The sequence below is a fragment of the Balaenoptera musculus genome, chromosome 15 (assembly GCF_009873245.2).
Source record: "Balaenoptera musculus isolate JJ_BM4_2016_0621 chromosome 15, mBalMus1.pri.v3, whole genome shotgun sequence".
Classification (NCBI taxonomy): domain Eukaryota; kingdom Metazoa; phylum Chordata; class Mammalia; order Artiodactyla; family Balaenopteridae; genus Balaenoptera; species Balaenoptera musculus.
In genome coordinates, this window is record NC_045799.1 from 61894719 (window position 1) to 61917797 (window position 23079).

At 44.5% G+C, this 23079-nt stretch overlaps 1 protein-coding gene across 1 annotated transcript in view; it reads right to left on the reverse strand.

Moving 5' to 3' along the window:
• Positions 1–20: 20 nt before the first annotated feature.
• The window catches only part of PDXDC1 (pyridoxal dependent decarboxylase domain containing 1), a 36622-nt gene continuing 13563 nt past the window's right edge, over positions 21–23079 (reverse strand). Inside the window, 16 exon segments of the mRNA XM_036827646.1 lie at positions 21–1965; positions 2482–2586; positions 3464–3560; positions 3649–3741; positions 4717–4838; positions 5108–5226; positions 5829–6000; positions 7486–7592; positions 8734–8798; positions 8801–8823; positions 10921–10984; positions 16214–16264; positions 20398–20523; positions 21401–21502; positions 21655–21703; positions 22592–22676. Coding sequence (XP_036683541.1) covers positions 1712–1965; positions 2482–2586; positions 3464–3560; positions 3649–3741; positions 4717–4838; positions 5108–5226; positions 5829–6000; positions 7486–7592; positions 8734–8798; positions 8801–8823; positions 10921–10984; positions 16214–16264; positions 20398–20523; positions 21401–21502; positions 21655–21703; positions 22592–22676 — 1634 coding nt within the window. The 3' untranslated portion in view covers positions 21–1711.

Genomic DNA, 23079 nt, shown 5'->3' on the forward strand with positions numbered 1-23079 from the left:
CATCAAATCCAAAACTGATGTTATATTTTTAGAAACCTTTATTTTTCTGAAATTGTTATCCAAAAGGAAGTTACCATGCCCAATTAATGCTAAGACTTATGAAGTGAACTCAGTGGTAACAATTTCAAGAACCTTTATTGAAACCAGCATTCAAATAGTATCTCAAGGGTGAAATTCTGTTTCAGCAAAACCAATTTAACAATTTCAAATATATATAAAAACATTTAAAAATTAATCTTGTTAAAGGTAATAATTTCCCCTTCCCCCATTTTATCTGCTATACTTCATTGCACCAAATAAACAGGGAAGACTTTAATCATTTGCACCAAAAAAAAAAAAAAAAAGGAAAATTGCATTTTGACAAGTGCCAAATGTCAGAAATCACATCAGATCAGAGTGTAATTATAGGCTTAATGTGGTATAACTAAGGCTTTCAGTACTACAGTCCACAAACCCAATGTGAATCCCCACCATCTTAAGGTCTCCTGTAGCTCGACTTCACTGGACTAAAAGGCACAGGGGCCGTTACCTATGATAAACGAAGTGATGCAGTACTTTTGGAAAAGTAGAAACAGGCAGTAATCAAGGGTTACTTCCAATCATTTCAGCAGTAGTCTGGCGTGATCAGCCTGAGAAAGATTACATTTCTGGTTCTTGTTTGAGTTGGGCCCAAAAGTGTGAGCTGCTAGTGGAACAGAAGCTACAGAAGCTCCCGTGAGAACAGGTCAAAGGTGTACTTAATTTAGAATTTCAACGTAACGAGGTGCTATACAGCATGTTTAATACGAGGCTTTTAAGAGTAGCATCTATTGAGTTTTCAGATATTAAACATAGAAATAAGTACAGTCTGTACTTGTGTGCCAATTTAAAAGCTTTATCAGTATTTAAAAATATACATATATATATATATATATATATAATATGGTCAAGAAGAGTCTTTACAGTTACTCTTAATAGATGAGTCCTTTAATTTGTTTACAAATAGTATATAAAGGGAGAAATGGATTTGTGGCAGAGCTAAGTCAGACAGAAGCACTGTCCAGTCTAACTTGCTTGACGACCCTGCCACAGCTTGAGCGGACACGGTCCTTACTGACGTCTCCGGGGAAGCAGCAATTGGGGGTGGCAGGAGAGGGCTTCTGACACTCTTATTTACAATCCCATTGAAACCCACTCTCCTTCAAGCCAAACGCAATCCAGTTGTATACTGCAACCTGATCAAACTAAACACCAAGCAAAACAGATGGCCAAGAACGCTGTCTGTCTCCTCTGCAGCAGGACAACAGAGAACCCAGAGAGTTCTAAAGAAAGCTGTCTTACCAAAGAGTTATTATGTGCAACCTAGTAACTTCTTACACATGTGTTTAGAAAGATAAGAGCAAGTGTTTCAAGTGGCAGGCACTTGAAATTCTAAGTTTTCTCTGTGAATAAAAAGTGTTTATGGTAACTGGGGGGGAAAAGGTATTACTACAGTTGGGTAGACAGAAACAGTAGTTGTTGGTTGTTCTATCAATACATACCCACAAAATTAGACAAGTCAATTGCCCTCCCAGAAGCCTGGCTTTCAGGCACATTTTTGTGCAAAAATCCCAGTTAAGCACAAATAACAGTAATTTCTCTCATACTAACATGTGGCACAGTTCACATTTTCAGAATAACTTCATCTTCCCTGAAACAACATTCAGTCCAGTCTCCAGGCAAACACTGAATTTTATCTTAAGCTCTCTGGCTCTTCTACCTGTGGACGGTCATCTTCCAGGCGCTGGGCCCTGTCCTGGAGGGCCCCCGTCTGCTCGGCTTCTGGAGGGGTGGGCGCCTCTGGGTGCCGCTCAGGGCTGTTGGCTTCCGAGGCATCTTGCCCACCCGACAGGTGCTCCATCTTCTCTAAGTCCTCGATGTGACTGACTGAGCTGGTCTCGCTCACAGCATCTGAACCTCTTAGGGACCTTTTAAAAGGCTTCTGGCCTGGAAGGAAGATCAATGAACGGCACTGAACACTCGGAAAACGACACCCCTGCAATGGAAGCTGTCTGTGCTCTAAGTGATTGCTTTATTTAATCACAACGGCTTCGGCAGAAACCCCTGGGATCACTGACTCTGAAGCAGGTAAGTGAGGAGGTGAGAAATGAGAGCTGATATGACACTAACGCGCCCCCAGCGCCGAGGACTTTGAGGGAACCTCAGTCAGGAAGAGCTCAGGGGAGCGAGCCCCAGGTTAAGCATGACAGCTGTCCAGACCCTGACTCCCCCGGGGAGTGCTACCCAGGTATTTCCCCAAGGCTTTGAAACGGCTAAAGGGACAGTGACAGCTGTCCTTAAATGACGAGAAATAGGACTTTGGGTTAAAGAATCAAGAAAACAGAGGAATGCAGCTAATACCAAACGGGTAAAGCGTTACATGATGCAAAGGTCTGTTTTACCAGGGGAAATACAACCGGTTTCTTCAGTGTTAATGAACTCAAACACGGAGACGTGACGTACCTGGAAGTCTCTGTTTAGTGCGAGCGCCTGAGGGGGTCTGAGGCGGTGTTACTCCCGAGCCTTGTACTTTGTACACGTAAGTGTGTTCCGTGGACTCCAGGGAGCCTGCAGAAAGGGGGGGCGGGGAGGTGTGGGGGGAGGTCCTGGCGCAGGCGCCCTGGGGGAGGCCCTGGGCCTCCTGACACGCGCCGGGAAGCGACAAAGCCATCTCGCAGCTGTGCCCACGAGTGAGTCCCGGCCCTGCTGGGGTGTTTCAGCCTCGTCTCCCCACGTGTCCTGTGTACGTGTGAAAACAACCAGACAGCAGTGTGGCCCAAGTGTGCCTGGGGAGCCAGGCCCCGATGGGAAATGTCCTTTAGCAACAAGGAATGGATGCCTCTTTGCTAAAGGCTTGGCGGGTTCAGTGTCAGGTTATCCCTTGCTGTCATATGACAACGTAGTCATCCTTTCCTGGGGAAGGGGCCCCAGGTTCAGGGAATTATTCCACTGGTAGAACAGGAAAGGAGGGGCCTGCAGCTCAGTATCATCTTCCCCAAATCCCAGCAACTGGGAATACTTGCTGGTTGCCTGGTTTGAAATAAAATGGCTCAGTGCTACAGACTATAATCTTTCACTTGCCCCTGGCAAGAGCAGCTCTCTGCTGGGGCAAAACACTAATGAGGACTGCACAGAATGTTAACACTGAACCCAAACGTCCAGGACACACTGTCTGGAGGACTGAACAGCCGAGCGAACGCGTTCCTGCTGAGGCCAAGAGGAGTCGGCTATGGGCAACGGGCATCTGCTTTCATACTGTTTCAGCTGTCGGGGCAGGAGAGGAAAGATGGCAGAGTCCCAGGGGCAGACACGTCTCGCCTCCTCTCACAAGAGTCCCGGCCCAGTGCTCGGTGTAAAGCCTGGGGCACGGACAAGGCTCCTCAGCACGAGCGTGGGATCCCAGGGCATCATCTGGCAAAACTCTCCAGATGAAAGAGAGTCCTACCTGCCGTTAGGTTAAAAGTTCTTCCCTTTTGTGAAGCCTGTACTGGAGAAAACCAATTCAGCACGGATCCTACCACGGGGATCTGCCGTAACACCCCCTGCAAAACATAACCGTTGCTCAAGGCCATCCTGTGGAGGCTGGCGCCCAGCCTGAGGCCAGCGGGGGAGCCCACCCTGGGGCCTCACCTCTTCCAGAAGTCGCTCCTCATTTGCCTTCTGCAGTTGAACCTGAGCTTCCTGAATTCCTTTCCGAACCACTTCTGTCATGTTTTCCAGAAGCTGTGTTAAGACCAAGAAAGGCATTATTTGTCTAAGCTTCTTGCTGAAGGCCTAGAACTATTAACATAGCGCTGGGGACATTTTTCAAAAGTATATTAGTAAATGGCACTTTAAAATGTCAGTGTAAAAATAAAACAGAATGTCAAATAGAAGAGGTAAAATGTTAAAGGAGGCCTAGGCAGACGTACCTTGGTGACCAGCCTCATTTTCCAGGGAACAGCAATAACTGTCCCTGTGATCTGAATGTCGTATCAATAGAAAACAGACATGACTCTCAACATTCATGGAGACAGAGGCAGAAGTAATATAGGCGGGTTTGGAAGAAACTTCAAGAAGTCCACCCAAGAATGAATAAGCTTGGCTCCTAGGCTTCATTTCAAACTCCCTTCTCTTCCACACCCCTACTACCAAAAGTGAATCACATGACACAGGTTTCTGCCTCCTCTCAGACCAGTCTGGCTTTGGTCCCTTTTCTCTCCTTTTGAGTAATTTCTAGTGACTCACATATCTGGTGTGGAGAGCGTCCTGTAAGTCTGACAGCCTGGTCCTCCGTGCCAACTGGCCAAGAGAAGCAGGTCTATTACTGGCGGAAAGTTCTGTTATCAGAAGCACCATCCCATCCAGCCTCAGGACCAGCTCCAATCAGGAACTCTTCCCTGGCCTTGTCGGGCAGAGGTGAACACATCTTCCTGAATGCACAGCCTCCCCTAACTTCTGTCCACAGCATTTACTACCTCAGTTGCTCACATGCGTCTCTTCCCCGCTCTGGCTTGTGAGTTCACTGAGGGCAGTGACCGCATCACATCACCGGCATCCCTGATGCCTGCACAATGCCTGGCTCACAGGAAGCCTTTAAAAACTTGGGTAAAGAATGAATGAACAGACACTGCCAAGGGTAGCTTCTTCGTTTGTGACTCCAGCTAATTGCCCAGGGAAAACCCAGAAAGGAATGAGACACTGATTAGTCTTACAGACCCTGGAGTTTTCCTCGATTTCTCGGGCTGTGACTGCAATGGTCTCCACTAGTTCAGAAACATCTATGTCGTCACTCGCCATGCCAATGTAAATACAGCTCTTCATGCTTTTATACTCAGGGCCTGCGGGCAGAAACAACAGACCGACTTGGTTCCCACGTCCTCAGACACGGGCCACTCCCTGTACAGCAGCGCGAGCAGGCACAGAGGAGCCTCCCCGAGGGGGTGAGGACATGGATCTAATGAGGAGATGGGACCCAGAGAGGCTGCAGAAGGGGCAGAGGGCTCTCTCACCCTGGGAAGATCTAAATAGCTAAGAGAGGCCACTTCCCTTCAAACCAGTTAAAAAACAGCTGTCAAAGTTCACAGTTGACTTTAGAAGGAATAATTACCCATTTTAAATGTAAGGTCAGATTCCAGTTCATTTAACTTTTTCAGGAGTCCAGCATGGATTTTTTCCCCTTCTGGATCCGATTTCAAACTGCTTTTATCATCATTAGCGTGTTCATACCTATAAATGATATCACATAACAGTACTTCAGGAATCTACAAGATCAAGTGTCTCTTCAGACACAGGATAACAGGTGGAATAGAAGCTACTGGAAGTTACCAAGGGTGTGGAATGAGACAAAGGGCAAAGGAGCCACTCAGAGGGTCTCAAGATCAAACCTTTCCAGAAAGTCCCAAGGGAAGCCCAAGTCTCCAGGGGCATGAAATGTAGAAGGAGGGGCAAGGCTGGGAAGTCCCATCACTTGTAAGAGGAACAGGAGGCTTCCCTGATCCAGAGAGGGGACGAAGGGGCCACAGGAGGGACACACACTGAACCAGAGGAACTGGGAACTGGCTTCTCCTCAGTGAGTTGTAGTTCTCTGTACGCACGTCAGTGGTGCACCCAACGTACTTCTCCTAGTTAACTTTCAAGCTGGCACAGAAAGAACACAGCAACTCCTATTTCACTCAGTGCGCGCTGGGCCGCCTGCCCGCTGTGCTCTTGTAAATGCCCAGCACATCTAGATGAACTTTCATCAGACATGAACACTGTCACGCCACGTAGTCATCTTAGATTTCTAAGCTGGTTCACAAAATGACCCACCCACGGTCTTTACATCGTACCTGACAACCCCTATTCCAGGCCAGTTTGGGTCATCAACGTATAAGAGACCTGCTGTTGCCGTCACCTCCTGCTTGAACTCCTCTCGCAGCTGCAGCGTACAGGTCAGGACTGGGAGCTTGCTCTGGATGCAGGCTGCGAGCTGATCCACATCCTCTCCCCGAGTTCCTAAAACTGAACACGTGCACAGAATGTGAGGGAAACGCTTAAAGAATGGCTGGAAATGAGGGGGCAGTGCTCCCACTTCTACTGTCAGAAAGCAGCTCTAGGTACAGCACATTAGCTGAGCTGAGGAGTTAAAAAAAAAAAAAAAAAGCCACTAAACCCAGATATGGAAGAATCAGGTGTTGAAAATTCATATAGCTGGCTGCCCCAGGTGTAGACACATTTTTTCCTTACACCGAAGAATTAGCCTCTCCGATTTAATACACAAGGAAACCCTACCATAGAAATCAGATTCTTCTCACAGAAAGACTCTGCTTAAGTCAGGTTATAAACATCATAGCACAGGTTAGAAACAAGGAGGCGACCACACAGTTCTCGCTCTACGTTCACATGGAGAGAAAGAGAGGGGTTTCTGGGGGCAAGGGTGGGGGGCAGAAGGGCAGGGTGATGATGGCGACAGTACCAAGTACTTCTGCAGGTCAGAGCCTGAGAGGGCTCAGGGTTCAGGGATCCAAGAGTCTTGGCAACATCACGGCGCCCTCACTTCTGCTGATTCCAACGCTTATGTGATCTAAGCCTCAACGTAGGTGGCCTGGGGTATCCACAGCTAGCTTTTCCAGTTTCAGAGGCTAAGCCTCTGGGGCTAGGCCCCCTGCATAGCAGGAGCAGAGACTCCTAGAAGGCCTGGAGGCCACTGGCTATCTTCACGATGGCTCTTCTGTGCAGGGCAGTTGCCTGCACTTCACCACTTTTATGTTTTTGAGAAAATATCTTTCCAAAAATGTTGAAAACACCTCATGAAAAACCATCAAACATTTTCTGAAAATGTTTAAATCATCTCAGAAAAAAGCACAATCAGATTTTTAAGGCACCTCTTTTCAGATTATTTTTAAGTGCCTACTATAAAATACACCAACCACTACCCAAGCCATTTCATATTCACAATCTCACAGTTTAATCTTCACGTCACCACTATGAGGGGGTGGGGAACAGCTCTGGAGATAAGAAACTTGCTCCAGGTCCTACAGGTATGAAATGGCCGAGGGGGGAAACAAGAATCCCCAGGACTTTGTCATAAAAGTCCACGTGCTTTCAGCTCTGTAGTTCTCTAAAATGTCTACAACAGTGGTTCTCGACCTTCACTGGCCTACTGTGCCCAGGCTCCACTCCAAGTAAACCCAGTCAGTCAACCAGAATCTCTGCAGGTGGGGCCCAGGCGCTGGGAGTTTTCAGAGCTCCACAGGGATTCTGAAGTCAGTCTGGGCTGAGAACCACTGAACAGAGGGTCACAGGACATCAAAACACAGGAATTCAACTGACTTCAGAGGTCTCTCTTTCTCAGAAGTTACCCCAGAAAGTTAATCTACCTAAACTCAGCCCAAAGGAAAAGGAAAAGCCTCTCCAGGGAGAGAAGAGAATATCACAGCCTGGACTTTGACAGACACAGCATTGGTGCTCCCAGAACAGCGAGGGTGACCCACGAAGACTGGTTACCTGCCGCAGTAGTCAGGGGGCTGAACCGCACGCACGTGCCCTCCACCTCCAGATCCACGACCGTGAGGCCACTCGCGGGCACCAGCTGCTTCAGCTGTTCTCCCAGCTGCAGGGAAAGGGGCAGAATGCACACACTCCCGCAAGGAGGGAATCCAGAGTCTCTGGACCTGCCCTCGTCCGCTCAGCCCAGACCCAAGAGGCTACTGGAGGCTAGTTCCCTTTCACCTTTAATTTTCTTTGAATACTTACGGCACCTTGTTTTTAAAAACCGTAAATTTTACATTTTTTCTTACTAAAAAATATAAGTTCACTATAGAAAGATCTAGGCAATACAGGTAAAGTAAAAAAAAAGAAAATTTACCCACAATACACCACTGAGAGACACCCACTGTTGACATGTGGCATAACCATCCCCCACCCCCTGGATCTTCGGGGTGTATATGTGTGTGTGTGTGTCTTCTGTTGTCATAAAACATGACATTCCACATGCTGTGTAGTAATCTGCATTTTTTCACATAATTTACAATGACCGTTTCCCCTCTGCCATAAACATGCAGCTATGTGGTTTATATTGGCAGTTCTGAATGTCACTGTGTGGATGTACCATAATTTATCCACCAAAACCCCTAGGTTGGGCATGTCCAATGTTTTTTGTTTCGTTTTGTGTCTTTTTAGGTCGAGCCATGCAGCTTGCAGGACCTTAGTTCCCCGACCACGGATCTAACCCTCGCCCCCTGCAGTGGAAGCGCGGAGTCCTAACCACTGGGGGCTTGTCCAATGTTTTGCTAGGACTGGTACTGCTCTGGTGAACATCTTTACATTGTTTAGAATATTCTTTACACTCAAATCCAGGAGGTATGATTTCAGTGTCAAAAAGCAGCCAAAGCATAATGCTCTTTATCCATGTCGCCAGACTGCCAGAGGCGTGCAAGGGTCTGGCTCATGTGCTTCTGGTATCACCAGAGCTCCAAAGTGGCTGCACCGCAGGCCACGTTTTGCATGTTGTTGTTCAGCCTTACACAGCAGCAGGGAAACAGTCCCGTGAGGAACCGGCGGGAACAGTGTTGACAGGACCTGCTGGAAGTCGTGCAGCATGTGGGGCTGTGGTCTGCTTCAGAGGCCCAGGCGAAGCCCGGCGCCGTCACAAGAGGCTCCCCTGTGGGTTTCTGATTTCCCAGACAGGACCATGTGGTTATCCCAACCATCCAGGACGCAGAAGAAGAAAGGGCACGTGACAGCCGTTCTTACCAGCGGTTCAGTGCGTCGCAGGAGTGCCTCTCCTGGCTGACTGCTGACGGGGCCATGTTGGGCGGCTGGGGATGGCATTAAGTCCTGGATCTGACACACACCACAGAGAATTCGCCTCCCAGAAACACAGCTAATTACAAAACACCCCTCCAACCCCATTTCACTTAGCTCCCAACGTTAACCTGAGAGAAATGTCCTCAACCGGAAAATCAATGTATATCTCACCATGAATGACAAAATGGCACATACTACGACGGAGTACATACAGCCGTAAGAAGTAAGGAAAGTCTGTCACATGCTCAACATAATGTACCCTGAAGGTGTTATGCTAAATGAAATAAGCTAGTCACAAAAAGACAAACACTGTGTGATTCCACTAACATGAGGTAAAGTTGTCTAATTCAGAGAGACAGAGGGTAGAATGGTGGGTGCCAGGGGCTGGGGGAACGGGGAATGGGAGCTAGTGTTTAATGGGTATGAAGTTTGTTTTGCAAGACAAAAAATTTCTGGAGAGCTGTTGTCCAACGATGTGAATATATATATATTTTTTTTTTTTTAATACTCTTTTTTTTTTTAATACTCTTTTTTTTTTTTAAGAGATTTGCTTTTTTTTTTTTTTTTTTTTTTAACTTTGGATTTATTTATTTATTTATGGCTGTGTTGGGTCTTATTTCTGTGCGAGGGTTTTCTCTAGTTGCGGCCAAGTGGGGCCACTCTTCAATCACGGTGCGCGGGCATCTCATTATCGCGGCCTCTCTTTGTTGGGAGCACAGGCTCCAGATGCGCAGGCTCAGTAATTGTGACTCACGGGCCTAGTTGCTCCGCGGCATGTGGGATCTTCCAGACCAGGGCTCGAACCCATGTCCCCGCATTAGCAGGCAGACTCTCAACCACTGCGCCACCAGGGAAGCCCGATTGTGAATATATTTAACACTACTGAACTGTACACTTTTTAAATGGTAAGGTGGTAAATTTATGGGGTTTTTTAACCACAATTAAAATTTTTAAAAATATATATGTTACAGAGGGTTTAAGCTTTCACTTTTTTTTCTCATGAAAAATACAACATTGAATATATTCTCACAAAAAGAATTCTTAATTCATTTAAAAAGTTTTCTTTCAAGGAATTTGAGGAAAAATCAAGCAGTAAAATTATAAGTTACCAACCAGTCTACCAGCACTGAGCACCGTGCAGGGAAATCAGAGACCCAGGAGCACACCAGGCCTCAGAACACAACTGGCCTCCCTTTTGTTAAATGGTCAAGGTGCCTGCTTGTGCCAGGCACTGTGCTGGGCACGGGGTTATGATTGAGGCAGACAAGGTTTTTGTCAGGGTGGTGCTTACCTTCTATTGAAGAAATAGCATAAGGAAATGAAGGATATCACCATACATTGTTTTAGTGGCCTTGAAAGAAGGCAGGAGCTCTGATATAATGTGAGGGAGTCACCTTGGACAGGACAGGCAGGGAGGGCCTCCATGAGGAGGCGGACGCTGCGGAGACCTGAATGGTGAGGAGGAGCCAGAAGAGCGGGGGGGGGGACAGCAGTGCAGCGGTCCTGCTCTGGGAAACGGTGGAGTGTTCTAGAGACTCAGGGAAGACCAGTCTGACTGAAGAACAGTGAGCAAGAAGAGGAAGTCGGAGGGGAAGGCAAGGGCTAGGACCCGCAGGCCTTCCATCTGGAACGGAAGATACGCAGGCTTCTGGGCAGGGAGGTGACAGGATGGGGAGAGCGGACGGGAATGGAGCGTGTGGAATGTGTGGAAGTGAGAGGTCAGGTGAGAGGGGACCGTGGCCGTCAGGTGAAAGATAACAGAGCCCTGGACTGGGTAGGGGGGCACTTGGGACATTTGTTAAAGATAGAGATTCCTAGATCCAGCTTACTGAGTCAAATACTCAGGAAGGAGGGCCCCCAACTCTATTTTCAAGGGACTCTCTCTCATTCATTCCAGCACTAGTCCAGGGACTGGTGTTTGGAAAACACTGGTTTAATCATAGGAAACTGTCAGGAAAATGCTAAGGCAAATAGGTCTGGAGTTCTTGTGAACATTATTAAATTTTTTTTGAAATGATGATAAGATTCTAGCAATCAAAATATTTTGGATTATTTAGTTAAACTTGAAGTGGTTTAAAATTCAAAGCCCTTAAACACAGATAGAAAAATAACCCCCTTTTTAAAATCACCTACCTGAGCCTGGTAACTCCTGGAAAAATCTGAACACCACCACTGGCGAACTGAGCTCATCCTCCACCTAAAAATGGAATCTGATTATTACCAAGTAACAGTAAATTTCAAACACCTACAAAATCAATCAGTGAGCTTGAAAAACAGGCTACAGACATTGGCACTTAAACACATAAAGGGAATTCCCTGGTGGTCCAGTGGTTAGGACTCGGTGCTTCCACTGCCTGGGCCTGGGTTCAATCCCTGGTCGGGGAACTAACTTCCTGCAAGCCGAAACACACACACACACACACACACACACACACACACACCACCACCACCACCACCACCACCACCACCACCAAAAAACCACATAAAAAAGTTCAAAGGTTAATTTCATTTGCTAGAGAAACAAAAATCAAGGGTTTAGTAAAATTCTTAGACATAATTATAAGCCAGTCCCGAGAATACATGGCTGAATTATAACATCTGACACTGGTACCTTGAAAATGAAAAGTGGGAGGAAATTTTAATAATTATGGATAAACACGGGTCTAACGTGAAAGATCAAAAAAGGCAAGGAAAAAGTGGCACTAGAATCACTGTCGAGCGTCTGAGCTTTCAAGAATCCAGAAGTGACGCCACCTCAAGCAGGACTGACTGGAGCTTTTTCTACTCACCCTCTACTCACCCTGTAAAACTCTCTGAGCAGGATCCAAGTCCTGCTGGCAAAGTGGATAACCACAGTCTAGAACTGAAGCTACGTTTTTCTAAATCATTGAAGCGGTACTTATATTCGGGACAGGCATCAGACAACTATCTTCACTAACAGATTTCATAACAGATGAAGACGTCCACTGCATTAAGATTGCACAGCACTAGGTTCATGTTCTCCACTGAATGAATGTACAGTGAGCCGTCAGCTTTCCCGTGGGGTCAGGACACAAAGGGAGTGGCAATGCCCTTGACAGACTGTGGTATTTGAAATGGGGGGAGGTGGGACAAGGGAGAGGAAGATCTCTAAAGCATTTAACAATTCCAGTACTACAATTCTTCATCTTGAAACCATTTCCCAAGGCTCTGCCAGTGATGGCTCACTCGTAGGGCCACAACAGGAGTGTGCTAACTGCAGAGACAGGAAGTAGCTGCGCAAGATCTTCTCTACTAAGCTTTTCAAAGGAACAGTGGATGTGATTCAGATCAAGCAAGAGGTACATTCGAATCTGACAATTATTTATTGAGCCAATTCCTGTGCTTTCATAGGTACTATCTCCTTTAACTTTCACATAAACAAATAAATCTATTAATACCTTTAAAGTTAGAGGGGTTTAATATTTATATAGAACAAAGTAAGCCCAATAAGTAAAGAGGAACGAAGTGACAAAATTCTACACCCATTCCCCTATTCTCAGTTAGGATAAGGCAGAATGACTTGAGTGCCAAGACTGCTATAGTCTTTTGTTTCTTATTTCTTTGAGCTCAGTGGTCTCAAATGTCAGCCTGCATAAGAAATCCTGTACAGGGTTATATACATAGAATTCTGGTTCCGGCAACATGGTAGACCAAGCTAATACTTAAGTCATCAATTCTAAATACCTGAAATGCTTGATTAAATGTCACCAATAACCAAAAGAAGTTCAAACCATTGCTAGGCTCACAAAAAAAGGTGAATCCAGAAAGAAGAGAAAACAGAAAGAATAGTGTAAGCTGAGCTGCAGGGGCTGGGGGGTGGGGGGGAGCACGGATGGGGCCTGGAACTTTGCTTTAATGTCTAAGGTCATGGGTTTGAAGCCCATGTGAGGGATGGTGCTGAGTTTACATAAAGCCAGGACCCTTGAAAAACACTCTTCATGAAAAGAGAGAAAAACTCCACCCACTGATCAGTAAGAAAGCTTAACTCTGCCTGATACTCTGTAGAGAGAGAAAAAATTCTCTCATGAGAAATCAAAATGTCAGGTGTGTTCTGCACCTGGGTGTGATGTCCTCTGTAGTGTAAGACTCCTAAAGCTGTGAAACCAACATAAATAAATGGACCTAGGCCAGTCACAGAAGAAAAAAAAAATTTAGCTCATAACAGAAAAATTACAACACACACAGGGAGCAAGAGTCAGCAGACACAGCTGAGAGGAGAATCTGTGGCCCCAAGAACCGAGACACTGAAACAACCATCGGACAGACGTCGATCACTGTGTTTAACAGAAACGAAGGACCAGAAATCTTTTTTTTTTTTAAGAAGATGCTTATAAAGCAGAGAATAACTTGAAAAAGAACTAATGAGAATATCCTGAAATGAAAAAGAGGTCACTGAAAGTACAAACGCAGTGAATAGGTTAAACAGCAGATTAGATGCAGCTCCGGAGCAAATTACTGAACTCCAAGACAGATCTGAAGGGCTACACTAGAAGGCAGCAAAGAGATGGAGGTATCCAAGAGACTGATGGAAGGTGGGATGACAAGGTTCAATATGCAGCCCACTGGGGTTCCAGAAGGTACGACTAGAGAAAGAGGTCATAGCTGAAAAAATGAATTTTACAGGATTAAGAAAAAGAATCCTCAGGTTCAATTAGCACAAGTACCAAGCAAGATTAAAAAAAAAAATCCTTACTTAGATATATCATGGTGAAAGTGGCAGTACACTAAGGACCAAGAAAATCTTAAAAGCCAGCAGAGACGTAAACACGAAACCGTGTTAACTGCCCCCCAGAGGCATTTTGGAATTTTCAGGCGTAAGGGTGACAATATTAGAGTTTCCCCTCACATGCTGACTTTAGAATCTACTCCATGTGCTGGATAAGAATCCTGTGAAACAACAGCCTTATCAGAATGCAGTTGCAGAGGAGACTGAATTGGGCACTGATAAAGTGGGGCACAAGCACCACCCCGGGCCCTGGAAAAGGCCTTGGTGCTGGAGGTGGTGAGCTCGGGCAGTGGGCTTGTGCTTCTGGGATGGGAGAGGCTCCTGAAGGGCCGTCCAGATGGGAAGGAAGAAGGCCATGGATGCCTGGAGAAGGGAGTGGCTGAGCAGCAGAGAAGCTCTTCTGTGATAACCTGGGGTCAAGTCCTGGCTTTGCCACATACTAGTTCTGGGACTCTGGACACACGACTCATCTGAGCCACAGAAATGGAGATAACGCCACTCTACCCCAGAGACTTATTGTGAGGATTCCGGAGTCAGTACCTATGAAAGCACTAGACAAATACTGTGGTGAGGAGCAAAAGACACTTAATAATTACTTCTATTTTATGGTGCCTGACAGTCTTCATTTTGCTTTCCCACGCATTATGTGATATACCCCTCATAACGAGCCTGAGGCAGGAGGAATTCACTCTCCTGTAACTGACCGCGGAGGGATGGTGCACTGACTAAGGTCGCAGGCTTTGAGTGTGCATCCAGCTCTACCACTGCCTCGCTGGGCAGCCTGGGCACGCACTCAACCTATCTGTGCCTTACCTTCCTCACTAGTAAAAAGGGAATAACCACTGCGTCCAACTCACAGATTCTATGTATTTATTCACACTCGCATGCCTACTGTACGCCAAGTATCATACTTGGCACAGGACATAAAACCATGAAAAAACAGACAAAAGTCCTTGCCTTTACAAGGCTTCTACAGGGGAAAAACAGACAACAAACAAATACAGACCACGATTCCAGGTAGTAATAAGTTCAATGAAGGAAAAAACCCAGAGCCCAGAGAGTGATGGAAGGTGGTGGATGTTATTCTAGGTAGGGTCGGGGCTCAGGGAAGGCCTCTCTGAAGAGGTGATATTTGAACTGAGATCTGATGGATAAGAAATCAGTAATGAGAAGAATTAGGGGGAACAGTATTTTCAGGTACAGGGAACAGCACGTACAAAGGAGACTTGTGAGGGTTAAATGAAATAGGCATGAAAGGGACTTAGTACCACGTATGCTACACAGCAAGCATTTCACAAACAGCAGCTGTGATGATGATGATGATGATGATGATGGATTACCGACAGGCCACGATGCCTCATGGTGTCTGCCAGTTTCTGTACCCCCTACGGAGCAGAGCAGCCACTGCAAGGAGGGAGGGCGCAGGGTTATGCCCGGGCCACATGTGGCCTTACAGAGGCGCTCCGAACCAGCTGGAGATCAGTTAGCACCATCTGCTCCTCCCTGCTTGGAGGAGAATGAGGAAGGAGAGGACATGAAGAGGAGCCCCAGAGGGCTCAGCAAGGGTGGGACAGGAAGTACACAGGCCCAGCACTGCCTTCACCCCACCAGCACACTCATTCTAGTCCATAATTTAGGTCTCTCTGTTTGCAGTCAAGGGCGTCCAACCAACATACCTTCACCGACAGCTGAGCTCACAGGCTTAGGAGGTTAACAGAATGAGTCAGTGTCACAGGGCCCCAGTGGTACTGCTGAAATTGGAACCCAAGTCTCCTGACTTACATTCATCCCTCTGCTTCTCCGGAGGGGCCACTGTCCTCTTCCAAGCTAGGACTTGAGTCACCTCAGGTCAGCTGAGTAGCTCCAAGCTCCTACTCAGAAGGCAATGTGAGCAGCCCCCATTCACGCACTTAAACCGAACTGTGTACTAAAGTGGAAATAAACTGCACTCACCTGAACCCCAAATAAACTCAAACATTCGTTTTAAACTTAACTGTATCCTGCAGAATTGTCAAAGAAACACCAGTGACCCTGTTTAAATTAGAATCTGATCTACATTTTTTCTGAAATCCTAAAATACAATGAAGCAAAACATGAAAACATTCAAACCTGAACTGATACTTGGTTATCAGACCCCCTACATCCTCATCTACTTGTCTAGTTACCAGCCTTAGGGCACAATCTCTGACAGATGGTGGCATCTTTCAGGAAGACACCAGGGCAAGAAGAGCAGGGCCACCCCCTTTTCTCTGCCTTATTCCCCTTCATGCAAATGCCAACTCTGGGGTCAAAGGGTTTCAGAAAGAGTAGCCCAAAGCACTCACAGACAAAATGATTTTTCATTTCAGGAAGATGGGTGTTCTAAAAATCCTTGGGCAGGTGAAATCAATGGTGCTTATTACATCTTTATGCAACGCTAAATTTTAACAGAATAAAAACTGCAAATGGATTATATGAAAAGCACTGTATGGGTTCAAACAGTATAAGGGGCAAATTTCTAGGCTTCTGCTAACTGCAGAATTAGGTCATCAGTACATGCATGACTCTCTCCCAAAGAATGTGGTTTTACTGGAGCTGCCACAATTCCATGGACATGCATCAAATCTGGAGAAAATCATTCTAAGTCACTGAAGTTAAGAGTTATTTACTTCAAAAAACAGATCAAATTATGTACTATACCAAGATTTTGATGTGGTTCACTTTCTTCAAACTTTCTTGCAATCGCTGACTCTGCAAATGACAAAAAAACAGCTTATGTAATTTCATATTAAGAAGCGGTTTTTATGAGGGTCTTTGCAGGTCTGCAAACAAGGATCTCAGGCAGATAAAGCCATCTGCAACTTGATGATTTCTAATTTCGGCTGCCAATTTTTGCATTTAAATATCTGCAAATATTCCCCAATATTTCAGTTACAAGTTACATTTAGTGGTTCCAGAAAAGCTTTTTCTAATGAGACATATGTGAATTTGTCATATTAGCAATATAGGTCATTCAATCACTACTGAGTGCAAGGCAACAAAAGCAAAATTAAACAAGCAGACTATGTCAGACTAAAAAGCTTCTGCACAGCAAAGGAAATAATCAACAAAATGAAAAGGGAACCTATGGAATGGGAGAAAATATTTGCAAATCATTTATTTGATAAGGGGTTAATATCCAAAATATACAAACAACTCATACAATTCAACAGCAAAAAACCAAACAATCCAATTAAAAATGGGCAGAAGATCTGAACAGACATTTTTCCAGACATACAGATGGACAACAGGCACACGTAAAGATGCTCAACTTCGCTAATCATTAGGGAAATGCACATCAAAAGCACAATGAGATATCACCTCACACCTGTTAGAATGGCTGTCATCAAAAGACAAGAAATGACAAGTGTTCACAAGAATGTGGAGAAAAAGGAATGCTTGTGAACTGGTGGTGGGAATGTAAATTGGTGCAGCCACTGTGGAAAACATATGGAGCTTCCGCAAAAAATTAAAAATAGAACCACCATATGATCCAGCAAGTCCACGTGGGTTATCTGAACTGAAGAACATGAAAACGCTAATTCGACAAGATATGTTCACTGCAGCATTATTTATGATCACCAAGATACATACGGAAACAACTTAAGTGTCCATCAAAGGATGAATGGATAAAGGAGATGGGATACACACACACACACACACACACACACACAGACAAACACACACACAATAGAAAATAATCAGCCATAAAAAAGAATGAAATCTTGTCATTTGCAACAACATGGGTAGACCTTAAGGGCATTATGCTAAGTGAAATAATTCAGACAAAGACAAATACCATATGATCTCACTTACATGTGAAATCTAAAACAAAACAAAACAAAGCTCATAGCTACAGAGAAGACTGGTGGTTGCTAGAGGCGGGGGCTGGGGGTGGGTGGGTGAAAGGGATCAAAAGGTACAAACTGCAGTTATTAAAAATGAGTCATGGGCTTCCCTGGTGGCGCAGTGGTTGAGAATCTGCCTACCAATGCAGGGGACACAGGTTCGAGCCCTGGTCTGGGAAGATCCCACATGCCGCGGAGCAGCTAGGCCCGTGAGCCACAATTACTGAGCCTGCGCATCTGGAGCCTGTGCTCCGCAACAGGAGAGGCCGTGATAGTGAGAGGCCCGCGCACCGCGATGAAGAGTGGCCCCCGCTTGCCACAACTAGAGAAAGCCCTCGCACAGAAACGAAGACCCAACACAGCCATACATACATACATACATACATACATAAAAAGAATGTAAGCAGACAAGAATATCATTAAAAAAATTTTAAAAAATAAAAATAAAAAAAAAAAATGAGTCATGGGGAATATAGTCAATAATACTGTAGTAACTTTTTTTTTTGGCCACAGCTTGCTGCTTGCAGGATCTTAGTTCCCCGACCAGGGATTGAAACCGGGCCCCAGCAGTAGAAGCATGAAGTCCTAACCACTGGACTACCAGGGAATTCCCAATACTGTAGTAACTTTAATACTGTATTGCATGTTTGAAAGTTGCTAAGAGAATAAATCTTAAAGGTCTTTATCACAAGAAAAGAAAATTTTTTGTAACTATGTGTGGTGATGGATGTTAACTAGATGTATTGTGGTGATCGTTTCACAATGCATACAAATATCAGATCATTATGATGTGCTCCTGAAACGAATATAATGTTATATATCAATTATATCTCAAAAACAAAAAACAAAAAACAAAATACCAGGGACTTCCCTGGCGGTCCAGTGGTTAAGACTCTGTGCTTCCAATGCAAGGGGTGTGGGTTCAATCCCTGGTCGGGGAACTAAGATTCCACATGCCACATGGCGTGGCCAAGAAAATATTAAAAAACAAAAACAAAAACAGAAAAAAAACAAAACCAAACTACCGAGTGCAAATGTGCGTGAGGCACAGTACCGATATTGGGAGGAAGAGCAAAGGTAAATGAGAGTGCACAGCACCGTTAAGAGCTGGTCAGAAGCACAGGGTCTGGAATAACCACATCTGGGTTCAAAGCCTGGCTCTGCCCCTTACCACCTGTGGGACTGTGGGTAAATTACTTATCTGCCACTTACTAGCTATGACCTTGGACAAGTTTTTCAGCCTCTCTGTGCTTCCGTTCCCTCAACTACATAGTGGGGTGACAGTATCTATCCTCCACGAGTTGATACATGTTAGGTGTCTAGAACATGGCATGCGTTACATAAGTGATGACGACTGTCATCATCGTTAATATCTCAATCCCAGCTCTCTCATCGCTAATGTGGGGACAAAATAATATATACTGCATGGCCTGGGGGTCATTAATTCAACAGATGTTTGAGTGTTGGACACAGGAAAACCCCTCATGAAAACTAATTCTTAATATGTTATCAGTGGACTTTACATTCTGGGGAAGCTGTAGGGACCAAATGAGAGCCTGCATCCACGGTGCTGCACAGCACCTGGCACTGAGTAAATGCTCAGGAACTGCTTCTCACGAAGATGAAGATGAGAAGGAGGAAGAAAAGAAGGAGGACACTGATTTTTGCTCTCAGGGAACATGTGACCTGGTGCGGACTACAAGGCAGGACTGGACACAGGCGACCACACCTGCTAAGCCTCCATGCGGTTTTCACATGTGCATTTAGCAGCGGTGAGTCAGCAGCAGAGTCAAGTGCTCAGGAGGGTTTGAGATCCGCCACAGCGTTTGCTGGCAGGAAGATGCCAGAGCTGCAGTGACCTCAAGGGTTTGGTGGCTGACTGTCATCATTATTTTCCTGCGCCCCATAAACCAAAGGGATTTGAAAAACTGTCCCTGGGGTGCCCAAACCTTCCCCAAACTGACTTAGTTACCATGGTGATGAAGGCTTCTCCTTCCAAAGGACCAAACCTCAAGATGTGAGCCAACAGCCCAGTGAGAAAATGTTTTTAAAAATGTGGTGCTTCTGTAAACATAATGAACATAAATCTTAATATTACTTAATGTAAAAATGAAACTACTTCATTTAGAATGTTTCTATTTCATTAGAAACTAATGTTAAAATGAACTAGCCTAATATTATAAACCAAAGGACTCCTGCTACAGTAATATGAAAATACTAATTTTTCTTAAGTATAAAAATGACACGAGGAAGTGTCAATTCCAAGAATATATTTAAAACAAAGATTTATTTTTAAAACTATCTGCATACCTTACTATATGACTAGGTGCTGCTATGAGAGCTTTACATGTACGAACTAAGTCCTCATAACAATCTTCCATTACATCATCACCCCTATTCTACAGGTGAGAAATTGGAGGTACAGAAAGGTGACATCATGCTTTAGACTTAGGTAGAACTCAGCTCTCAAACTGTGTAAATATGGCATTTTTTTTGCTTTCTAAACTACAACATAATTATATATTTTTCACAATTAGAACACCTCAAACAGAGAATTAAAATTGTCCCTAGAGCCTTGCAATTTGGGAGCCCAAGCCAGCGTGTGTTAAAAATATCCATGCCATCCTTACTCCCCCCAACCATCACAATCCTTTACCCTCAAGAGTCGGTCAGTCAAGTGGAACATTTATCCCGGCTTCTGCATTCTTCTCCACTCCTTCGCTGTCACCTTGTGACTTCTTTTCTCCCCCATGCTGTCACCGGCATTCATTTTAATCTGATTTCATTTGGACACAAAAGCTGGGACAGCCCCAGCAGTCTCTCCCATAACTTTGAACAAGAAACCTATATATGCAGGGAAATTAGTCTGCTTGCTTATGAGATGGGAAATCCAGACAACAAGGTATTGGGGGGAGGGTAAATCAATGAAGCATTTTTCTGTCTCTGTTTTTGCCATGGAGTATCTGTGACTCATTGGAACTTCAGGTTTCTACTCACCAGCTGACAGGCATGCTTAATCCTCTCCACAATCCCATCAAGTCCCAAGTATTGTAAAGACAACCACAGTGGCAGGGCACGGAGCTTGTCTGTTGGCTTATTTGATGTAAGACCGGCAACTAAAGTCTAAAAAAGCCAATATGGGTTTATTAATCAAAGCCAATGAAATCACATAGCAGAACTAACTAGTTACCATTTACTATGCACTTAGTTTGTGTCAGATGCTATGCAGGCACTTGGCTTGCATTATTCATTTGATCATCAAACAACTCCATGAGGTAAGTATTCTAGGCAACTTAGCTCAGAGACCTTGCTTTGTCTAAGGGTTCATGGCTAAGATGTGGCAAAGCCAGGATGAGAATCCAAATGGGTTCATCCCAGAGCTGGAGCTCTTAGCCATTCAAGAGGCAGCCCCTCCCAAGGCTGTTCTGAGTATCCTCAAACACCTAGCCATTATCACCTGAGCAAGGTATTAACTGTTTAAGAAGAATCAATGAAAGCTTATTGTGCATGTGCCTATCACTAACTGATCCACTAACAAGAACCACCACTATGCTTTTAAAAGCTATATCATGTTACAACCTTTTAGACAATGTGGATCAAGAACCTTAAAATACTCTTACTCATTATTAATTCCACTTCTGGGAACCCAGTCTAAGGAATAATTTGAAACACAGAATGATGCTCATTATTTTAGTAACAAAAATTTGAAAACAGCCTAAAAGTTCACAAATGGAGAATGATTAAATAACTGTGGTACTCAAGTGATGGAATATTACACAGTGATAAAAAGTTTTTCATACACATGGGGTAGTATGGGGAGACTAAATAGAAAAATATATATGGTATAGCTTCATTTATGTTAAAAACATTTTTTTCAAAAATAAAAAGTCACAGAGGTAACATTAAGGAAAATGTTCACTTTTTCCTTTTTCTGTATTTTGCCCCCAGACCCAGTGATTATTAGCCACTCCCCACTCCCTCCCAGGGAGAGTAAGCTTACCAAGGCAGGATCGTCGTGCTTATAAAGCGTCACAGCAGGAACTGCTGGCAAACCCAGCCATGGGCCTGGAGTTAACGTCATGCTGTCACATTTGGTTGCAGCCTACCACAGAGAGAACAACTTCTTGTTAGACTATCAGGATACACTAAACCCAACATCTTTCTCCATTCATAAAAACTGTGAAAAGCCATCAGGGATTAAGTGATGTTAAATTCCTTCTTAAAAACACAGTATTCAGTAAATCAACAACATACCAGCACTGATGAGGAGACATAACCTAGAGCCAATGTTGCCAGATTCACACTGGAAGAAAAAACACAGACCTAAGAACTAATTATTTACTGCTGCTTATTCACTAAGTACATATTTTAAATTTAAAAAAATTTTTTAAAAAGGGCTGTGCTGTTCCACGCTGACATTTACATGTCTTTCAGCTGTGTTGGTAGCTTTTATAACAGCAACATAAAGTGTGGTACATATACAACTTTCAGGAAAACCTGGAAAATGCATTTTAATCAAAATGTATTTCAGGGGGTGACTTCTACTTATTTAGTGTAATGGGAGTCTTATTTTATATTATTTTATATCTTTGGTAGATACCAGTATTATTTCCCAGTCATCATTCTTTCCCAGAGGGACAATATTAAAAAGCAACGCACCGTGTACGTGTATGATGTCCTGGAAATGGACTACCTGGGCTGCCCTGCATCCTCTCCCCTCTCTTCTCGTAGCAGCACTCCAACGGCCTTCTGGGAAGCCACCCCAATCTCCTCTATGAGACCACAGCTTCACAAATCACCTAAACTATTAAGAGTGTTACACTTCCCTGGCCACAGCAATCGGCTCAGCATGAGACTCCTGCTGAGACCTCTGACCCTCTGCACACACCTGGAAAGGCGGCTGGAGTTGCTGCAGCTACTCTGCACCAGAACAGGAAAGGCTATCTACAGACGGAGCCACCACCATGGAGGAACTTCAGCCAAGTGACCTGGCTGACGTGGTGCCTAAGGCCAATCCTAACACTGGGCTTCTTAGCTATGGGAGCCAATAAAACCTCTTCTTGCTTAAGCCAATTTGGGTAATTTTGTAATGTGCAAGCCAAAGAGCCCTTAGTGATATATGTGACGACAAAGTGAGCGCCTCCTGGGCACTCTGCCAGCCCACCATGCAGCCAAACTCCCCTCCACTCACCCTTTCACGTGGAGCCATATGCCGTACTGCTCACAGAGCTCTTTCAAACGCCCAATCTTATCTGTGTGCCCTACTGCTGCAGTTCCTAGGATAAAACACACAAGAAAGGAGACTAAAAGAAACAAATATTTTTTTGAGTCTTTGCAGCATGATAAAAGCTTCTATATACATTATCTCCCTATGAGAGAAGTAACATTGTATCTCTGTTTTATTGAGATTTTCTTGGTGGACTGGCTTAAAATCAACTTTTGCAAGCTGGGTATTCAAGTTTTGAAGAGTGTGTATTGTTCACTATATGTATCTATAAAATCAAACTTGTTAACTGTGTTATTTAAATCCTCTATATACTTATTTTCTATTTACTTGATCTGTTGTTTCATGAGAAATATATTCAAGTCTCCCACCAAGATTGTGGTTTTGTCAGTTTATACTTGTATTCTATCAACTTTTCCTTTATATATTTCAAAGTTATATTCATAAGCATTCAT